The sequence below is a fragment of the Haemaphysalis longicornis genome, unplaced genomic scaffold (genome assembly GCF_048455015.1).
Source record: "Haemaphysalis longicornis isolate Haplotype H1 unplaced genomic scaffold, Haemaphysalis longicornis Haplotype H1 scaffold_1, whole genome shotgun sequence".
NCBI lineage: Eukaryota > Metazoa > Arthropoda > Arachnida > Ixodida > Ixodidae > Haemaphysalis > Haemaphysalis longicornis.
This window is the reverse complement of record NW_027526203.1, coordinates 337,736,879-337,755,429: the sequence shown is the minus strand read 5'-3', so window position 1 is coordinate 337,755,429 and position 18,551 is coordinate 337,736,879. Positions and strand designations below refer to the sequence as shown.

Genomic DNA, 18,551 nt, shown 5'->3' with positions numbered 1-18,551 from the left:
AGGCTCGAGGAAATTTTTTAGTGTACCTATGCTAGCAGAAAACTTCCTTAATAAATACAAAAGTTAATGCGATGTGTGCCTGAAGGTGGAGTCCTTTATTCCAGGTTGGCATGCGAAACCTGGAGAAGAGGGAATAGAAATTATATACGTTGATCTTCACCGGAAAGCTAGCAGTGCCCTGCGTACCGAGACCCGTTTTCTCGGTGTCCCCACGTGGCCATCGACTGCATAATCATGCATGTTTCCGAACGAGTTCCAGACACGTGCGCCTTCTCCAGAGAAACAGCCTCCTCCTCGATTGCGCAAAACTTCACCTTATCCGGCACTCACTGTTAACTGTGCCCTTCCCCGGAACGTCCTGAATGCGGTGCCCTTGCCACGCTTTCCCACATCGTTTAGGGATGCTTTAAAGGTCCCTTTCCTAAAACCTCCTGTGACGAGAAGTAGGCGGAGGTGCTAGGGAGCTTAGACCTAGAGTTGCAAAGCGCTCTGGTGAAATATCGAATTCGTCACCTGGGGTTCACTACAGGACCAAAGACCCCCCCCCCCCCTCTCTCCCTCTCTCTCTCTCTCTCTCTCTCTCTCTCTCTCTCTCTCTCTCTCTCTCTCTCTCTCTCTCTCTCTCTCGCTCGCTCGCTCTCTCTCCCTCTCTCTACTACGGCCCGGGTGTAGCTTCGGTGCGTAAAACACCTATGATTTTCGAATTTTTTTCGTGGTTTTTATTTGGCGTTGTTTTCTCTGGTACAATATTTCGTCAAGTACTATTGCCCCTGCACTTCTCAGTAATGAGAGATTCAGCTGTCCCACCCCTCAATCAAACCCAACTCAACTCTCGACCCAAAATAAACGAACGTGCTGCAGTTGACTGTGATGGACCTTGCAGCGGGTTTTAACGAGACACCGCGACGGGTCACCAACGGGACTCGCAAAGAGTTTCGAGGTCGTGACGCAACAGTTCTGCACAAGCAATTCGAACTGCTCTCGAAACGGGTTTCCAGGAGCCAGTGTAACGGGCCAACGCAACAGCTAGCTAGGTCTCCTCAGGGTGTCGAGAAGGCTCGGGTATACGTTAACCAGGGGCGGGCAACAGCTCTCGCTGTCGTTGAGTTACCGTACAGCAATTACCGTGATTGTGCAACGTGTTTTTTTTTGTAGGGAATACAGCGTGTCATACACAATGTCACGCTATATCCTGTTTTTTGCCACTGAATGCGAGGACGTGCGGTGAAAAGTGGGATTCTGCGACTCTGCTGCTCGACAGCTTGTTTTTGCTGAGGATTCTTCGCGGGTTTCTTCATGATGCAAGTGAGCGAACTGTGCGGTACAGTGGAATATTTTCGAAAATAAATGGCTCCTAGAGTGCATAGCTATCTATTCTAACTTGACCCATCTGGCAAAGAACGCGCCGTCCCCAGATACGCGTAACCGCAAAGTAAAAGTAAGAAACTTGTCAAAATTGCCACTGGCTGCTAACGGGCCTTAAAAAAAGCATAAAGAGGTCCTCGGGTTTTCATATTGTGGTAGGACTGCTCGTAAAAAAAATGTTTTCCGAGCAATGCGTTTAGGTAAAGTAGAAAAGCCGGCTTTGCATGGTCCCCGTAAAGATAGCTTTTTCAAATGTTATGTTGCAGTGAAGCCTACTCATGAAGAAACAGAGTTCTTACTTGTTCTGTGAGATCCTACACTCAACCACACAAAACTCAGCAACAGTAAGCTCAGCGACACTAAAATCAACGATAAGTGATGATCACGCCTTTTCGCATCATTAGAAAAAACTTGGGTACCCCAGTAGTTTTTTTTTTTTTTGAAGGGGGGGGGGGGAGTTAAGAGGGTGGAAATGAAGAGGGATGAAAGAATGGTTGGGATGTATTTTAAGCGAAAGCACTGTGTATATTATTTCACTGAGGGATCAAATGGGGTTACGTCCTATTCTTCATTATATATGAAAGACCAGTTTTTGTACAGCATGACATATGTTAGCGCTGACAGCACTAAACAAGGTTTGACAATGATCGAATCGGAAACATAAGATGGACATAAATGATCAAATCTGGAACATATCATATGTATACATGCGTAACTTGTCACGCATTTTCATTACGTATGCGTGGGTATCGATAGCGTGTAGACTAGCATGCACGAGCAGCGATGAAGTAAAGTCAGTCAGTCTCGTCGATGCATGCTGCGTCAAAAGTTGTGGTGGCCGCGGGGCAGTTTGTGCTCCTCCAGCCACTTCACCTGCAGAAAGCAATATAGCCAATAAGCAAAAATCAAATATCGACAGTCGGCTGAGGTTCGTCATGTACTATGCGCGCACACAATGAACCCACATCAAAACCACACGCGAGGCCGATTACCGCTGTCGACTTGCCGAAAGGAGAACACTGTGACACACTAAATTTCAGTCCCAAGTGATATGCTTCCGCCTAATTGGTTATGTCTTTTGTATACTTTATAATATTATTGCGCATTTATTATTGTTATTTCGTATTTGATTTAGTTTAGTATATTTTCGGCTAACATCGGAGCAAGCTCATAATATAAAGCGCATGTCGAGCCAGCAACAAACGAAGAGCAAACACGAATAGATTAATCTGACAGTCACATCGAAGCCCTTTAGTGCATGGGGTGAAACAATGGCGCAATTCCGCGATATGTAAAAAGCGCTCGATGGTCTCACTTAAGTACTAAAATTACAGTAGAACCTTCGCCACGAGAGCCGTCGAGCGCATAAAATGTGGAACTGAACCCTTCGACTGAGAAAACAAGCTATCAAGTGAGCTTGCACGATATAAAATTGAAAAAAACAAAAGAGTCGCGGTTGAATATTTACGCTTGCCGCATCAGAACTCATGGTTATAGATATCCAGTACTGGCAGGCGTTGTTTTTTTTTTATCATGTTTCGGCCAAGAGTGTCCATACACGCACGCACAAAAGTTTGAAGCCGAGCTGGGTACCGTTAAAAGTATATGTTATGCCGAATAGCAATCATTTATTCTTACTCCCATTTTACCTTTTGTAACGACGGAATTCTGATATGCATGCCATGGTTCGTATTCTCGAGTTCGCTTTTCATGTGGAGGTTGCTGACTGTGAAAGGCTAAGCCAACTGGGAACATGCCCTCCTCTGCTCCTTTGGATGCTCCCTTCGTTCCTTTCGGTAGAATTTTTTACTCACCTCACACCACGCGGAGGTAGGCAGAAATGTAGCTTTGTAAAATCAGCCTATTATTTGTACACGCAATGCGTATATCGAAGCCTAAACCGCTAAATGATTGTTCGTTTCGCGGTTATCTGTAGAGGCACAAAAAAAAAAATCAAGAAAAGAATGTCATGTCGGAGGAGATTTTCACGCACTAAAAGAACCTTGTTCTTGTAAGTAATTAATTAGTAGCCTCCCGCTACAGCGTATGCACCTCATGTGTAACTTCACCTAACTTGATTCCCTTTATTTATTTTTGCATCTTCTCGCCTTGGGATAAAAATGGACGCACCGGTCCTTTACGTCACGAAGGCGGAGTTCTCAGAAGCGCTGCTTCAGCCGGAACACATGAACAGCTTTATCATCAGCTTTTCCTCTGCAACGCAAGGGAGAAACGTGATTAGCACTGTCGGTATAGTCTGCGCGAGCTTGAAATTGCCCTGGCAGAGAAGGTCTCCCCTGGGTGCATATACACCTTTACGACACGCACGTACGGGCCGTGTTTATTAGGTGCGGAGTACCTTAGGACCGCTCAATGTCCGTCCGCGTCCGTGCGCATAGCATTTTCAATCGCAAAAAATCACACAGGCACCAGCAGGATTCAAGACTGTCTGGTAGGCCAGACAGAGTTAGTATCACACAGGCACCAGCAGGATTCAAGACTGTGTCTGGTAGACCAGACAGAGTTAGTGTCAGTCGCCTTGCCCATTGTGCTACGACCATGAGTTAGTACCCGAGAGCCAAACGGCTTACTCCCTCGCCTGTAACGGTGCGGAGTACCTTAGGACCTCCCAATGTTCGTCCGCGTCCATCCGTGCGCCCACCACCATCAAGCGAAAATCAAGCGAAATTTGATTTGAGCCGTGAGTTGCAGTTTCATTCAGGGAATAATCAAGGTGCAACTTATGGCCCAAATCGAATGACGGCCGGGGCGCAAATCGAATGTCCCTCGGGGCAGGGGCGCAACTTGGATGTCATTTCGAGTCCCCGTACTCTGCACCCTCGCCATCATCCATGCACGGAGTGGAGATGCTGCCATTTTTTTCCTTCTTTTGGATAGCCTTTCTGAGCAAACATACGCAAGGCTCTGGTGTCAGTTAGCAGCCAGCTGATACGGCTGGGTGCACCCCAGTTTTTTCGTCACAGGTCGAAACACTGGCAAAGCAACCAAGAGCAAAGGCGGTATTTGACACTCTCACGCAGGGTTAGTTTGTTCAGCCGCAATTCTCACAAAATCTCGCGACGACATGCAGCCACTCATTTCAGAGTACACTGAAAACGAAAGCTCACAGATGACGCTTTATAACACCATAAATACTTGCAGAGTTGCGTCACACAATGCCCGATATGTTACAGTCCTTAAGTTTCGCTGCTGTGAACGACCACTCAGACACAAAAACAGCACCTTCAAACAATTGATATCAGACGAAGCGCATAAACAGGAACCTGTCCGACTGGACACCAATGAAAACAAAACTTAGACAAGCAGCAGCCCCTCAGCTGGCGTTCTAGTGGGTCGGCCGACGACACTACCGCTACGAACTATATACGCAACGCAGATGAACACTGTTACCCTGCAGTTTAACTCTACCCTGCAGGTTAACTGCTGCTCTGCGTTATCAAGCTGAACAGATTTAGTTTTTGCTATTGTAATTTTCTGTCGAAAATGCACTCGCACGGACGCTCGGGGATAATTTCAGGCGCAAAGCTTAATTATTCCTTGGGGTGAACGTAATAAAGAAAAGAAAAAAGAAAATTCACATTGCACAATTTGCCGTGTAGTCGAGATCGCCGAATACATTTAAAATGTTGTGGTTCCTAAACGTGTCTTCCTTTAATTGTTCTATTTCAGCTTGTCAAAATACAGCGGTCGTGCACATAATCAGCAAACGTGAGAGGTAGCTCCCGTCCCGGGACACGGACTCGATGGGTATGAACAAAAGGAAAAAAAAACAAAGAAATTTATATCATCAGGGGAAATAAGAATACATATACGCACGTGTGCGAGTATATCTCAGTTATTTTTCAGAGGCATTTATAAGCTCTGTTCGGCCGATTCTCGAATCGCGCTGCCAGAGCAATACGACCGACACACGAGATGCGTCAAGAAGATCACTAAACACACTGCACTCCCTATATCGGGTGGGCTTTGATCTAAGACAAGCTGTATCCGCTGAGCCCGCGTTGGGGCAGTACAGAAAAGAAACTCGTCCATAGTGTGTACAGTATACGCTCCAAAGCTGGTTACCCCGACAATCAGTACATGTTGGTCAGCGCAAAGATCTTATCTATAACCCAGACACACGTCGACTCTCCTTTCCTTCACCCTGCCACTTGGGCGGAGCATCTGGACGTCCCTCAGGGCGTCGAGACACTCAAGAAACAGTGCAGACGCAGAGTTAACTCACACCCCGCTTGCGCACGAAAGAAATCGGACAAGTCTCATACCCAAAAGGTTTTTGGCGACCTAATTAACATTAATAGAAGTGCTGAGCCCAAGGAAGCGGGTTTGGTTCCGGGCCGCGGCGGCCGCTTTTCTGATGGAGGCGAAAAGCAAAAACGCCCGTGTGTACGAGATTTCGGCGCACGTTAAAGATCCCCAGGTGGTCAAAATTAATCCGGAGCCCTCCACTACAGCGCGCCTCATCGCCTGAGTAGCGTAGGCGCGTTAAACCCCATAATATTATTAGACGACTACTGGGCGTCCTCCCTTCAGCACATCAAGAAGGTGCTTGAAGACTCGTGAGTCGTGACATGCACCCCCCCCCCCCCCCCTCCTTTCAAGTCAATACGTATTACCCGCGGTTACGGCTCTTTCCGGTTTCTCTTGATCGTATCATAGCGCTCAGTATGAGTGAGTGAGCTGAGTAAAACGTTTAATGTAGCCGAGCAAAAATAAACGAAAAAGAACAGAAAGCTTGGTGGCCTTTTCTCAGTCCAAAAAGCTGCGAGCTGTCCCCGCTGCTCGGGCGAGCGGGATGAGATGTTATTTAAAGGGGCACTGACACAAAATTTTGAAGGCGAGATAACTTCGGAGATAGATTGGCGGGAACACATATACATCATCTGCAAAATATCAGCGGCGAATACAGCCTAGAACATATATAAAATCAATTTTAAAGTGTGCGAAACTGAACCGACCTGCCAGCAGAGGACCACGCGCAATCGACATCCCGAGGATATCGTGTAAATAAACAACATGCAAACACGTCACGAGTTTGTGTTTGCCGCTTCCGCACTGCCGGCGTTTTTCGCTGGCACGCCCGGCTGGCCGCTCCAATCGGAGGGCCGGAGGGCGGAGCTTCTGCTCTCGAGAACGAACGACCCGATCGTTGGCGGCGGAGGCGCCGTGATTTCGTCAGCTCATGGGGTAGCTGGCCGCGACCAAAGTTCTACAGCGATTCCAGGCACTCTGTTTCTATTACTGTTTATTACCATTGGATGCGAAAACGTCCCGGAGGCACGAAAAGCCCTCTGAGCTAGCCGCACGGTCGCTGTGCAGGCGGCGGCCACGGCCGCGCAGTGGCCCAGGCCGGCGCAGGTAGCTCGAGTGATAGCTTGTTACCGCTGCACGAAATTGCCCCCAAGTCCCGACCATGGTGGCTTACATGAGAAAGGAGTTAATGATGCGATGGCGGGTTGCATTAAAAATTGTCATCTGCACCGCTTACGAGAGCGGCACTCGAATATCCGCGCAGTGCTAAGCCGAACACATCTGTAGGCGGACCTGTAGGCAGACCGGCCGGCTGCTCCCAGCGCGCGTCTTGCCACCCACAGTCTCGAGCGTCGCGCGTCGTTCTTTAGCCGCGGTAGCATTTGCACTCGCAGCGCGTGCGTCACATCCACGGTCGCTTTTTAATTAAGCGCCTCACGAGATCAGTACGTGGGGGCATTCGCAGAAACTGCCGTCGATGCGGATTCGACAGTGCTACGGCGGCTCTGCTCTGTGATATCCCTCCGACGGTCACGTGGTCAGCTTTGTGCACACAAAATCCACAAAATCCATCGTTTCGCGGCACTCGCTGAAACCGAAACTGCGACTGGCCGCATTTAAAATGCCTCTAATTAAACAACCGTCGCACGCTGAAGCAAATGAGGTTTCTACAGGTTATAAGTAGGTCACTAGCTACTTATCGCAACAAAAAAAACAAGATACAAAATTTTTGTGTCAGTGCCCCTTTAACTTCAGGCCCCGAGTTGGTCAGTTCGCACTCCCACTGGGGACGGGGAAGCGAGGGGCGTTGTATATTGGGGGCACTAGTTCTCACACATGGTGGAACGTAGTCCAGGGAGTCTAGCAAGAAGGGCAGTTGTAGGGGTATTGGATAGGAGAGATGTGGTACAGAATGGGGGTGTTAAAGTATGTTTGGGTTTACCGTCTGCGCGGAATGCGGGCGTCACGAGCGTTAAGAGTGGAGGCGGCTGCGCCGTTAGTGGTAGAGAATTTCAGTGTAGCAAGCAGGAAAAGGTTGGATGGGGGGGAGTACGGCCGGGTCGTCCACCCTCGACGTGAATGCCGGGAAAATGATGTCGCGGGCAACGGTGTGAGCCGGCCTCATTCCCTTGGAGGGGTGCGTGTCCTGGAGTTCATACGATTCGCATGTTGGGGAGCCCCGAAAGTGTTTGAAGAAGCTTGACGACGGTAGAGGATATGCGTCCGGTGAGGTAATTTCGGCATGCTTGCTGACAATCTCTTATAACAGTGACGTAGCCGCTCGGAGCTGTGGTCAGCAGTGGTGGTAGTGGCATGAGCGAGGGCCGGGTATTTGGAGTGATGCATGGGCGTCGAGGACGGCGAGTGCGTAAGCTGATAGGTTCGAGTAGGCGGCTGCATCCGTATACCGGGTAGCTGCATTGCTCGAGTATTTCTTCTGATGGAGGCGTACTCGGGCTTGCCTTCTGCCCGCATTATACGTCGGGTACATGTGTCGGGGAATGGGAGGGCAAGATATGTACGAGCGAGTATGTGGCAGGATCCGTTGTGGGGCGTTGATGGATGTAGGGATGGGGTGGGCTAACTAGATAGGTAGGACATGGGACTGACTTGCTGTGCTTCGACTAGTCTTGCGAGCGTGCTGTGAAGGCCGAGCTTCAGGAGGCTGGAAGTGGGAGTGAAGGCCGGCCTATAGGGCAATTTTTTTAAGGTTTCCGGATGAGCGCGTCTAGTTTGGAATGTTCATTGGACTTTAACTGGACGTAGGGGGCTCGATGGGTTATGCGACTAAGCAGAAGGGCGTGGATGAGACGGCAAGTGTCTGGTTCTTTGAGAGCGTGCCATGGCGTTGAGTCCAGATAAGGCGGATGACATGAGTTACACTGTGAGATGTAGTTGTGGGAGCAGTGTGGCCCCTGAGCCGTCGTCTTGGAACGAGACACCAAGTATCCCGAGTGTAGTCAATTGTGGTATATAGGGGGAGTCGATAGTCCCTGATGGGTGTGGGGTTGCTTGCGGGGGTCGACCGCGGGGGCTGGCTCGGAGTACAGCAGAGCTGATTTGTGGGGAGCACAGGTGAGGCTAGTTTGCTTGAGATTCTTCCGTACGTTCAATGGCTTTTTGGAGCCCGTCTCGTTGACCGGGCGAGCCGTTTCTGGTCCAGTAAGATCGTCGGCGTAAATGGCGGGCTGGATATTCGGTATAACGGATAGCTGTGCGGGGAGTTTAAGAAGGGCAGTGTTTAAAAAAAATGAAGGAAGCTCACACTAACGCATGAGACTTGAAGGCAGCGAAGCTGTACGCAACCTTCACGACCATCACGACGGTCCACGATTGCAGCCGATTTGCTTCTTCTTCGTTGCCGAAACGACCTTTACTTCATCATTGTTGCTGTAAATGTAAGCTTCCTTCATTTTTTTTTTTTTTTTTGAAGTGATAATTATTGTACGACCCCTTGGGGGGGGGGGGGGGGGCGTGCACTATGACGTGTCTTTCTCGTTCCGAGCAAGTGTTACCACGATTACAACGAACGTTGGAGTTTTTTTTTTTGTGTGTGTGTGCCAATCTTGGCCAATCTCCCTAAGTGGATATGCTTAGCTTGACAAGCGTGCGCCGGGGACGGTGGTTGGTTGGTTGGTAAAAACTTTATTGAATGCCTGCAGAGCTTTCTCTGACCGGACCTCAGTCACCCGCTTGGGGGCGTCGCCGCTGGTCCTCTTCGCCCGTTTGGGGGCGTCGAAGTCCTGCCGCTTCACCACCTCACAATCCTGCTGGACGGCCCATAATTGATCGTCGAGGCTGGGGCTGCATAGGGCAGCGGACAGCCGCGGCGGGAGGTTCCGCAGTTAGCACCGTGCGAATCTTTGATACTATCCCAGAGCATGTGGGCTAAGGTGGCTACCTCTTTGCGGCAGACCTTACACGTGTTCGTCGTGTATATTTCGGGAAACATTATGTGATTGTGTGCCGGGCTAGTGTACATGCGCGTCTGCAGTTGCCTGAGTGCGACCGCCTGTGACCTGTCTAGCTTTGTCGCTGGGCGGAGGGAAGGTCCGTCGGGCCAAGCGGAAGGCCTTGGTGATTTCGTTGTAGCTCGCCATTCAGTCCTTGGTGCTGTATACCACGGCCAGTCATCGCAGGCGCGGTTTGTTAGCTCGCGCGCCCTGGCGTTTCGTCTCATTGCCATAACGATGGTTCTCGGATACTTCCCCCGTGTGTGCGGGGAACCACTGGAGTCTGGTTTGTGGTCCTAGTTCTCGGTGGACTTGGTGTCGGTTTAGGATTCGGGCCACTCGTGGCGATATCCGTCCTTTGGCGAAGTTCCTGATCGCTTGTCTGGACTCGCACAGGATTTTGCACGCCGGGTCCGTGAGGGCGATGGCCACGTATCGCTATTTCCTGCGCTTCTTCTGCGTGTTCGCATGCCACGCTTGCTGATATCTTTGTTGCCCCGTCTAAATCGAATACCTTCGTGGCAAATCGGGAGCCTCTCTGGTACTCGGCGGCGTTCACAAATCGTGTACCCATATCGTTGCCGTGGGCGTTGAGGAGAGCCTTGGCTCCGGCCTTTCTTCTGCCTCGGTTGTACTCCGCGTGAACGTTTCTGAGGATCGGATCGATTTTGGAAAAAGGGTTAACAACGCGGGAGACGAGGACGACGAAGAACACAGGACAAGCAGTAGAGGACAAGCTTCCACTCTACTGAGATCGGATCGACTCTAAGTGTCTGCCGGATCCTGTCCGGGACGGTAACTTTATGGCCCTGCTGCTTGTGGTACCCAATGCCAAGGTTCTCGAGGATGTGGCGGTCAGCGTTCGTGCCGGACCTCTCCAGTTGCGAGGTGCGCTATGCCTCGGCGATTTCCTTCAGTCTGATGTGGATGCGCGGCTGGAAGAGGCGTGGTCCGTGCCGGTGAATTCTGGCAGGTCCAAGGAGACCTTGTAAACCCTGCGTATGAGGACGTTGATCTTGTCTTCTTCTTGACTATCGAATTCCCCTCGGATATCTAAGGCAAGAATGGTGCTGGGGTTGGTTTTGCTGAAATTGTCGATGACCTGTTCTTTCAATTGTAGAAGGATGTCATCGGTGGATAAATGGGTTCGGAAACCGAACATGGTATGTGGCTAGAGAAGTAGGGGGGTATGAGGGTACAGGGAGCGGATGGGGCAAGAACTTCAGTACACCCTCGCCCGCCCCACACGGAACCCGCCCCAGGAAAAGACCGCATCACAAACGAGCTCATCCGGAATCTCGTAGACGAAACCCTAACGTCCGTCCTCGCCCTATTCAATAAGCATTGGGAAGCAGGCACCCTCTCCCCACAACCGTGCCGTGCCGATATTACACTCAGCCCCAAACCTCATAAACCCGTCACTATCGACAACCTATACGTCCGATCTTTCTCACCTCATGCCTAGCTGGGCGAGCTATTTGAACACACGGTCCACTCCCGACTCAACGCTCTTTATTAATAGTGTGCACAGAAGATTAGCAACCCGACCGGATGTCGTACACGCGTGTTAGCATTTTACGAATTTTTTACTAGGCTTTGCAAATTTACTGTTGATTATTTGATGTGGGAGATGAGGCGATTCATTGGCTGACCTTTGTGCTCTCTTTGCCACAGCGTTGGCCACGCGAGCTTCAACGTTGAGAAGCAGCGAAAGCAGCGAGAATCCCAACCAGATGCCGACGTATCCTCCAAAATATCCGAACGCCTCCACTGTCTGTAATGAGCACGAAAGAAATAACAGATCAATACAAACCACGCTAAATTTTAACTCGTAGCCGAGAGAATTTCTTCGAGCCCAATTTTCTTCTTCTAATGGACAGTAAAAAGAGTTATGAACACATTCCAATTATTTTATGAGTAAATGAAAGGCTTAAACAACCTCCAGTTTTCTTTATTTATTTTTTTTTTTCAGACGATTTACGCACTTTTTTTATTTCGGGAGAAAGGCTGCTCGAAAATTCCGCTTTCCCCGCAGACTCCTTCTCCTCGTAGATTTGGTGAATCGGCTGTGAAGAGATACGCTCGCGCCTGTAGAATGGAATTTAATGGGTTGTGGACGCATTTAAACTGTATAAACTAGAGTACTTCAATATATAGAGTTTCGAAACTATCCTTTAGGCCTATGTACCAAAAGTGACCTTTGATTTTACCGCCTCGGTTTAGTTGATGTTTTTGACTAGTTAAGAGTATTTGTATCCCCTCTGTAGCGGGGTGATGACATGTGGCATCTCACTATATAGAAGCTAATGTACCTGTAATATACTACCCTCCTATATTTAGCGCTGCTATTAGCGGTAGGTTCAATCAAATTATATTTCGCCCTAATTAAGTGAAAATTGCTGCAAGCTACATCCGTCTCTCTGCTGTTCCTCAACCAGCCTTCCAATTTTCTCTTAGTCACTACCACAGCTTTGTAGTTGACCTGAAAAATAATTGTCTTAAAACATTGCTTGAAGTTATTTCCGACACCCTGTACATACTTGGTCTACACTATTTGGTTGCCATCCAATGCTGCACACGTCATATCCTGGTGGTAGCTGTGGCATGTATACGAACATTGCATTACATTTTTCTCCCTTCTTTTTTGTCTTCTTGTTTTTTCTGATATTTTTTTCTAGTATGACCCTGTTTAGCTTATGCGGTATCTATTAGTTACATTAGTCCCCGTCTGCCTACGCCGTGTGCTTGATCATGATCCACCACGTAGGAAAACTAAAAGATGAAAACGTGTGACAAATTGGAACACACAGTGAATGTCTAATTTGAGAAGTTGCTGAAAAAAAGAAAACCAGCTGTGGCGGCCAGCAGTCCCGAGCAGTTCTTGCCATGCGTCAGCAAGTAGATACACCGATAGCAAGTACTGATACTGATAGCAAGATACTGATAGCAAGTAGATACACCGCGAAGGCGAACGGAGACAAGGCGACGGGAAAAGCGCTTGTCCTATTGTTTTTCTTATCTCTGTTCGCTTTCGACCTACCAACTCGTACACATTGCTTACCGATAGGTTAGGCTGGTACTGGAGTACACGTTGCGTGTCAGACGAAAATTTTATTATGAACGAAAACTTGTCCCTGCAATGTCGTAAGAAGATAGCAGTTAGTCGCCCCTGGGTATAGCACATTTGTTTTATTGGTGAATATTTTTTTTTCTGTTCTACGTTTCTCAAAGGTAATTGAGCCGAACGGACCTAAACATGCAGCGGATGCAACCAGGATCTGCTTACAAGATTTTGGTCAGTTATAGGCAGTTATATGCCTTAATGAACACCACAGCGCCGCAAAAACAAAGACCAAAGTGGAGGCACACAGGCCGAACGCTTCTTACACTTCAGTCATTGTTTTTTGCTGCGCTGTAGTATTCAAGATGAATTACCAACTCGCCCAATCCTGCGCTGTGTTAGATGCCTGTGTTAGACTGGGAAAGACAACGATAAATATATACCACACTCACAGTTCTGACGCTACGCGCCGCTATTAGGGTTCCTTTATTGTATATAGTAGCTTAGTCGTTTGAACTTAGGGGGAGGGGGGAGGGCGAAGGCAATGCTGTGCAAAGCAAATTAGAGCAACCCAGAGAACGTATACTGTGTGGTTTCAAGTTGATAATATTACAAGCATCCTATCACTGTGCCCAGCTATTAACAAAATGCAGCTTTCATAGAAAGGGCTATGAAGGCAAAATGCAACTTTGGTTCATTTAGAAAGACTACTTTCTTCCAATAGCACTGATAACAATTTTACTTCAAACTTCGAACAGATAATCGATATATTTAAGAAAGCAGATGCAGCAGTGGAAACACCTCAGCCACTTTCCGGCGATTTTTCAATGACATCACAGAATCTTGTTTGTGCGATTGGCGGCTGCTGATTTAATACATGTGCTACACGAGCGTTTTAAAAGACATTTCAGTCGAATGACCTCCGAAATTTCAAATGCCATTCGAACTGGAAGGAGTTTCGCCGATCTACACGACAATTCTCAAAGGCAGTTGAAAGTTACCGCATTCGGCCGCCATGTTTTGGTGTCGCCATTGCTGCCCTGTTTCTTTATTGACATAAATTTATTTTAGAGTTAAAATGAGATAAAAACATATTAGCGATCGAATTGATAACAATCTACAAGCGCGCACAAAACATGCGCTGACAGCCAGTTTTTTTCTTTTTTCGTAAATAAATGTAAATAATTTTACAATTGCAAAATTGTAATTGTAAAATTGTAATGGTAAAGTTGTGAAATTGTAAAGTTGTAATTACAATTGTTTAAACTGTAACAACTCATAAATAATTGTTTTTGTAATTATGGCATGCAGAAACTGCTCCCGAGAGTACGAGCGTACGCGTTTCAATGTCCTTTGAGAACCCCAAAGGTCGTTGGCGGTGCTCCTTTGACTAAAATGGCATTTCAACCAAAGGCCTTTTAAAAACATCGTTTAGAAGCTCAAAGGTGTCATTTGAGTCAAATGACATTCGACTCAAAGGCTTTCGAAACGCTCGTGTGGCACGGGTATAAGCCGACGCCAGGAAACAGGACTGGGTGATTGTAGTGGGGATTCTAGTTGCGTTTTATCGTATCACTTGAATGCTAACTTGCAGTTAACAGACTGATAAAATGGTTTAGTGCTGGCCCATAATACGTTCCTCCTGCCCATATTACGTCACTGTAGGACGAAATTTGAAAGTTTTTCGATATTCCCTGCGTTTTTCGGTTAAGAAAACGTCTTTCGTGGCTGAAATCGAGCCCAGTGAGTTACCAAAAACTAGTTCTTTCAACTTGGAAAAAGTTGTAGTTCGTCTTCACGGCCTCATTAAGCCTGGCGCAACTTTTCTGGGAGAGACCTGGTACCATAACATTTTTGAAGTGTAACAGCTCACCCGTCTTGTGAATTCTGCTGTCCCTCGTCGTTTTTGCGCTGTTACACTTCAACATAAATACCCACCAACTTGCCCAGCTACCAATTTTGTTGCATAACCTTTTACTGGTAGAAATTATTAGCCATTCACCACGGACGGGACATGCAGAATCAGCTGTAGCGATTTGCCAATAACTTTTTCGAGTTTGATGAATTTTCGACCTTTGGAATCCTTTTCGCAGAGGGGGAGGAGCTTCGCCAGAGCCATGCGAAGAAAGAGGGGCGAGGTGGTTACGGCACCTCTCCACAGCGTCTCCGCCGCACCAGTCCCTCGCGTACGCCGTAGTGCCCGTAGTGCCGGGCCTCACGGTACGCCTCTGATAACATCACCACAAGAGAGATCCCATACCTCACTCCTATCCCTATTCTTATTCTGTACTTTCCTTAGACTTCGCTTTCTACATGTGCCCCCATTCCGTCACCCCCCTGCTCGTCAACGTGATGTGCACTCGCGAGAACAAAGCTCTTTTCCTGACGGTCTGCCTTGTTCCCCTCACCACACACATTCTGGGGAGATGGGGAGAAGGCGTTTTCTGGCCTGCGGCGAGGCGCATCAATGGCAGCTGTGGAACAGACATGCTGGACGACGCTCCGCATGTGACACCATCGGTCGTTTCGCGGGACGGAGTCGCCACTGTCAAAGTCACGTGATTAATCCTATATTAAATCGGTTCACTAAAACTTGCAAACCTTTGCATCCTTGAATCATACGGTCTCGCAAGGCTGGAATTCTCACAGGGTTTTTCGGGAAATTTATATCGGCTTACAATTCCACCGACCCGCAGGACACAATTCTTCAGAGGTTCCCGCTTTTCCGCTCATGCACCCAATTTTTACTATCGTAAGAGCTGCATCAGATCACAGGGCATCGAAGTGCAGACACCAACAAGTAAATGCTTCCAGCATTAAAACAACCAAAGTAAATGTCGTCTTCTATAACCAATATAATGAACTTGAAGGCGACCTTCGCATCCAGCCAAACACTCCAAGAGCCGACATTAAACGCGCAGCCTTCGCTTGTAACGTCACTTTTGTTCGCCCGTGCACAACTGCCGTCTGTTCACAAGTAATGTGGTACTCTGCATACTACTGTAGGAACCCACGCTGTCCATCTTGGACACGTGCTTTTGTTTACGCGCGAGTGTGTAAGAAGCGGGACCGGCGTATCTTCAGGATCGCGCACGCCGGGAATGCGTTGCGCGGTTACCCGTGCACAGAACTGTGCGCGGTGGCCGGAGCAGGCGCGCACGCTTACAGACAGTGACCGACACCTGCACCGGACACCACTACCGCAGAGCACAAGCTGCGGACGGGATTCTAGCTGTCACTGCTGAACCTTCTGCAAGGACCCCTGGATGTTAGTAGGTCGTCTGTGGCACCGGTCTAGCGAGGCACGGACTGAGCCGTAGGAGTATTTGTGAACGTCACTCGTCTTCACGCACGGTTCCTGACGAGAGTACCGGCGACCGCAGATGAGGGCAGCTAGCGGCGGCCGTGAACGCGCCGCCGCCGATGCCTTGAGAAGGACCAGCCGGTTTTCGAAACTGCCGCCGGTCTTCAACCGGCAGCGAATCATCTACTAAATAGATTAGATCTACTAAATAATAAATAGATAACGGCCAATAGATAATAAAATATATTATAGCCAAGCTGATCTTACTCACTTTCCTTGTCCATGCTTAGACTGTCACCGACAATGGGAAAAAAGGAACAAGCAGTTAGGAACAACTAATTCATAATGATGTTATTAGCGAGCCATTTTTTTGTTACCCGCAGAAAACCGAAAAAAAACTTACCTGTAATTAATCATAATAACCAAAAAGGATGTGTTTCATTGGGATGATTTTCGGTTTTACAGCCGAGCTGTATACCGCTACCTTCCAATGGTTCAATCGTGTCCGGCAAACGCCGACAGAAAACGCTTTGTGTGTAATGGTGTGCTACACAGCTACTTTCAATTGACAGATGAATGCTCCCTTAAAAGTGCACCTTATGTACTTGCAATGAGGAACTCTATATGCAATTGGTTCGAAGGCCTTCGGAAGGCCTTTGAAACGGCCGTGTAGCACAGGTATAACTTAGTATAGGCATTCGCCGCTGAAGTGCCTAGAGTTTGGCAGCAGCCACTGCGGAAGCAACTGCTGGAATTGCTGCATTTTTAAAGCAAATCTTTACTACTTTCGTCCAGTGATTTCGTGGAGGATGCGCAAATGACCTTTTGACTGGAGACACACCCCTCGATGCGCATCGCGTGATTCGCCGGGCCCGCTGTTGGCGCCTGCGGGCGCCGACAGTGGTCGCCACCACCGCTGCGGCCGAGGCAGCCAACCATCCCCGCAGCCTCTCATGCATGCGGTGCTGGGTCGTTTCGGGCAACCTGACTCGTCTCGCGCCCAACGAAGACGAACAGTGCCATGAATGAACGCCGCGTTCCCCCGGACTCCTTCTGTGAGCGTTGCACGGAACCGAACGGCTTTGAGAAGTGGTCGGCAATAAAGCTAAATCAAAGGTTTAACCAAGGGAAACCAAGCTTTTGCTTTGCATATCCAAGGTTAGCTGAGCTAAGCCGCAGCCATATTTTTTCTCCCCCTGGAATCACTACAACATTACCCTCATCTCAAAACCTCGAAAACCCCCTCCATTTACAACCTTCGCCCTATTTCCCTCACCTCCTGTCTCGGCAAATTGATCGAACACGTCTTGCAGAATCGTATCAATGCACACCTTGGGCCCCCAGAAGTCTACCCCCCCCCCCCCCCCCCTCAAGACGCCCTTATACAGTATCACCACGATTTCCACCAACACCCCATGCAACGAGATCATACCTGTACACTCTCACTGGACGTCCAAAACGCCTTTGACAATATCTTACGCCATAGCACCCTTCAGGCAATTTCATCCCAAACCTAGGACTACACTTCTACCACTATATCTAGAACTTTCTCACACAACGTACTGCTACCATCCGTTTGGGCCATGCCCAATGTGATGTTTGCCAAATGCCGGACCGCGGAACGCCGCAAGGAGCGGTCCTCGCTTATTCTCTTTAACCTCACCCTACATAATGCCACTTTCCCGCACTCTCCTCACCATCCCAACACTATGCAGCATACTGTACGCAGATGACATTGCCCTGTTGGTCACTCTGGCTGCGACCAACACATTGAAACAACACTTCAACACGGCCTCAACCAAGTCCTACACTACATCGAACCGACCTTTGGCGCTCCAATGCTCTCTACAAAAATCCGCTCGCTTCACCTTTACTCCCCTCGCAACAAACTCCCTCCAAACCCCCCATACAAATTTTTATACTCTCACCCAATACTACACACGCAGCAGCTTAGACTCTTAGGCCTCACCCTCACGCACAACAGATACCCCGCATCCATCGTCCAATACGTAAAGAAATACATCACGCAAACAACGCACCTCGTTAGACACATCGCCACCAAACACCACGGCACCATGGAACAGGATCGCGTCCGTCTCGTACACAGTGTTCTACTCAACCGTATCCTGTACCACCTACCCTACCTTAACGTTGCACCCATCCAACTCGACTCCCTTGATGCCCTCCTCCGGAAGACAAAGACATGCACTCCTGCTTCCCCCTTACGCCCCACGCATCTCTTGCTCGACGTCGACGCCCACTGTGTGTACCAACCACCTCTCGCTCCTCTCCGTATTCCGTCATCTTCTGGAAGTCCCGTCATTTATCTAGAGGGCTCCAGCCAGCGCCATCTATGTAGGCCCATCACAACCTTCTTCACTAAATAGACAGTTCCACTCCTGCTCTCGACTGGGATGGTGTCGTTCCTCTGGCCTCCCACAACAACAGTATACTTACAAGGTGTCAGAAGTATACCGGAGCCTGCAACTATGGCCTCTGCTTTCATACAACCCCCTGCAAACTTCGAGCCAGGCGGAAGCCCTCAACAAAACTGGGCAGATTAGAAAGAAAGACTACGAGCAAACATGTGAATACG

At 48.7% G+C, this 18,551-nt stretch overlaps 1 protein-coding gene across 1 annotated transcript in view; it reads right to left on the bottom strand.

The window, feature by feature from the left end:
- Positions 1 to 1,837: 1,837 nt before the first annotated feature.
- The window catches only part of LOC144159723 (uncharacterized), a 35,236-nt gene continuing 18,522 nt past the window's right edge, over positions 1,838 to 18,551 (bottom strand). Inside the window, exons 5-9 of the mRNA XM_077691426.1 lie at positions 16,227 to 16,246; positions 12,652 to 12,724; positions 11,243 to 11,364; positions 3,496 to 3,579; positions 1,838 to 2,238 (exon numbers count right to left, since the gene is read on the bottom strand). Of these exons, the coding sequence (XP_077547552.1) occupies positions 3,525 to 3,579; positions 11,243 to 11,364; positions 12,652 to 12,724; positions 16,227 to 16,246 (270 nt within the window). The 3' untranslated portion in view covers positions 1,838 to 2,238; positions 3,496 to 3,524. The remainder of the gene's footprint in view (positions 2,239 to 3,495; positions 3,580 to 11,242; positions 11,365 to 12,651; positions 12,725 to 16,226; positions 16,247 to 18,551) is intronic.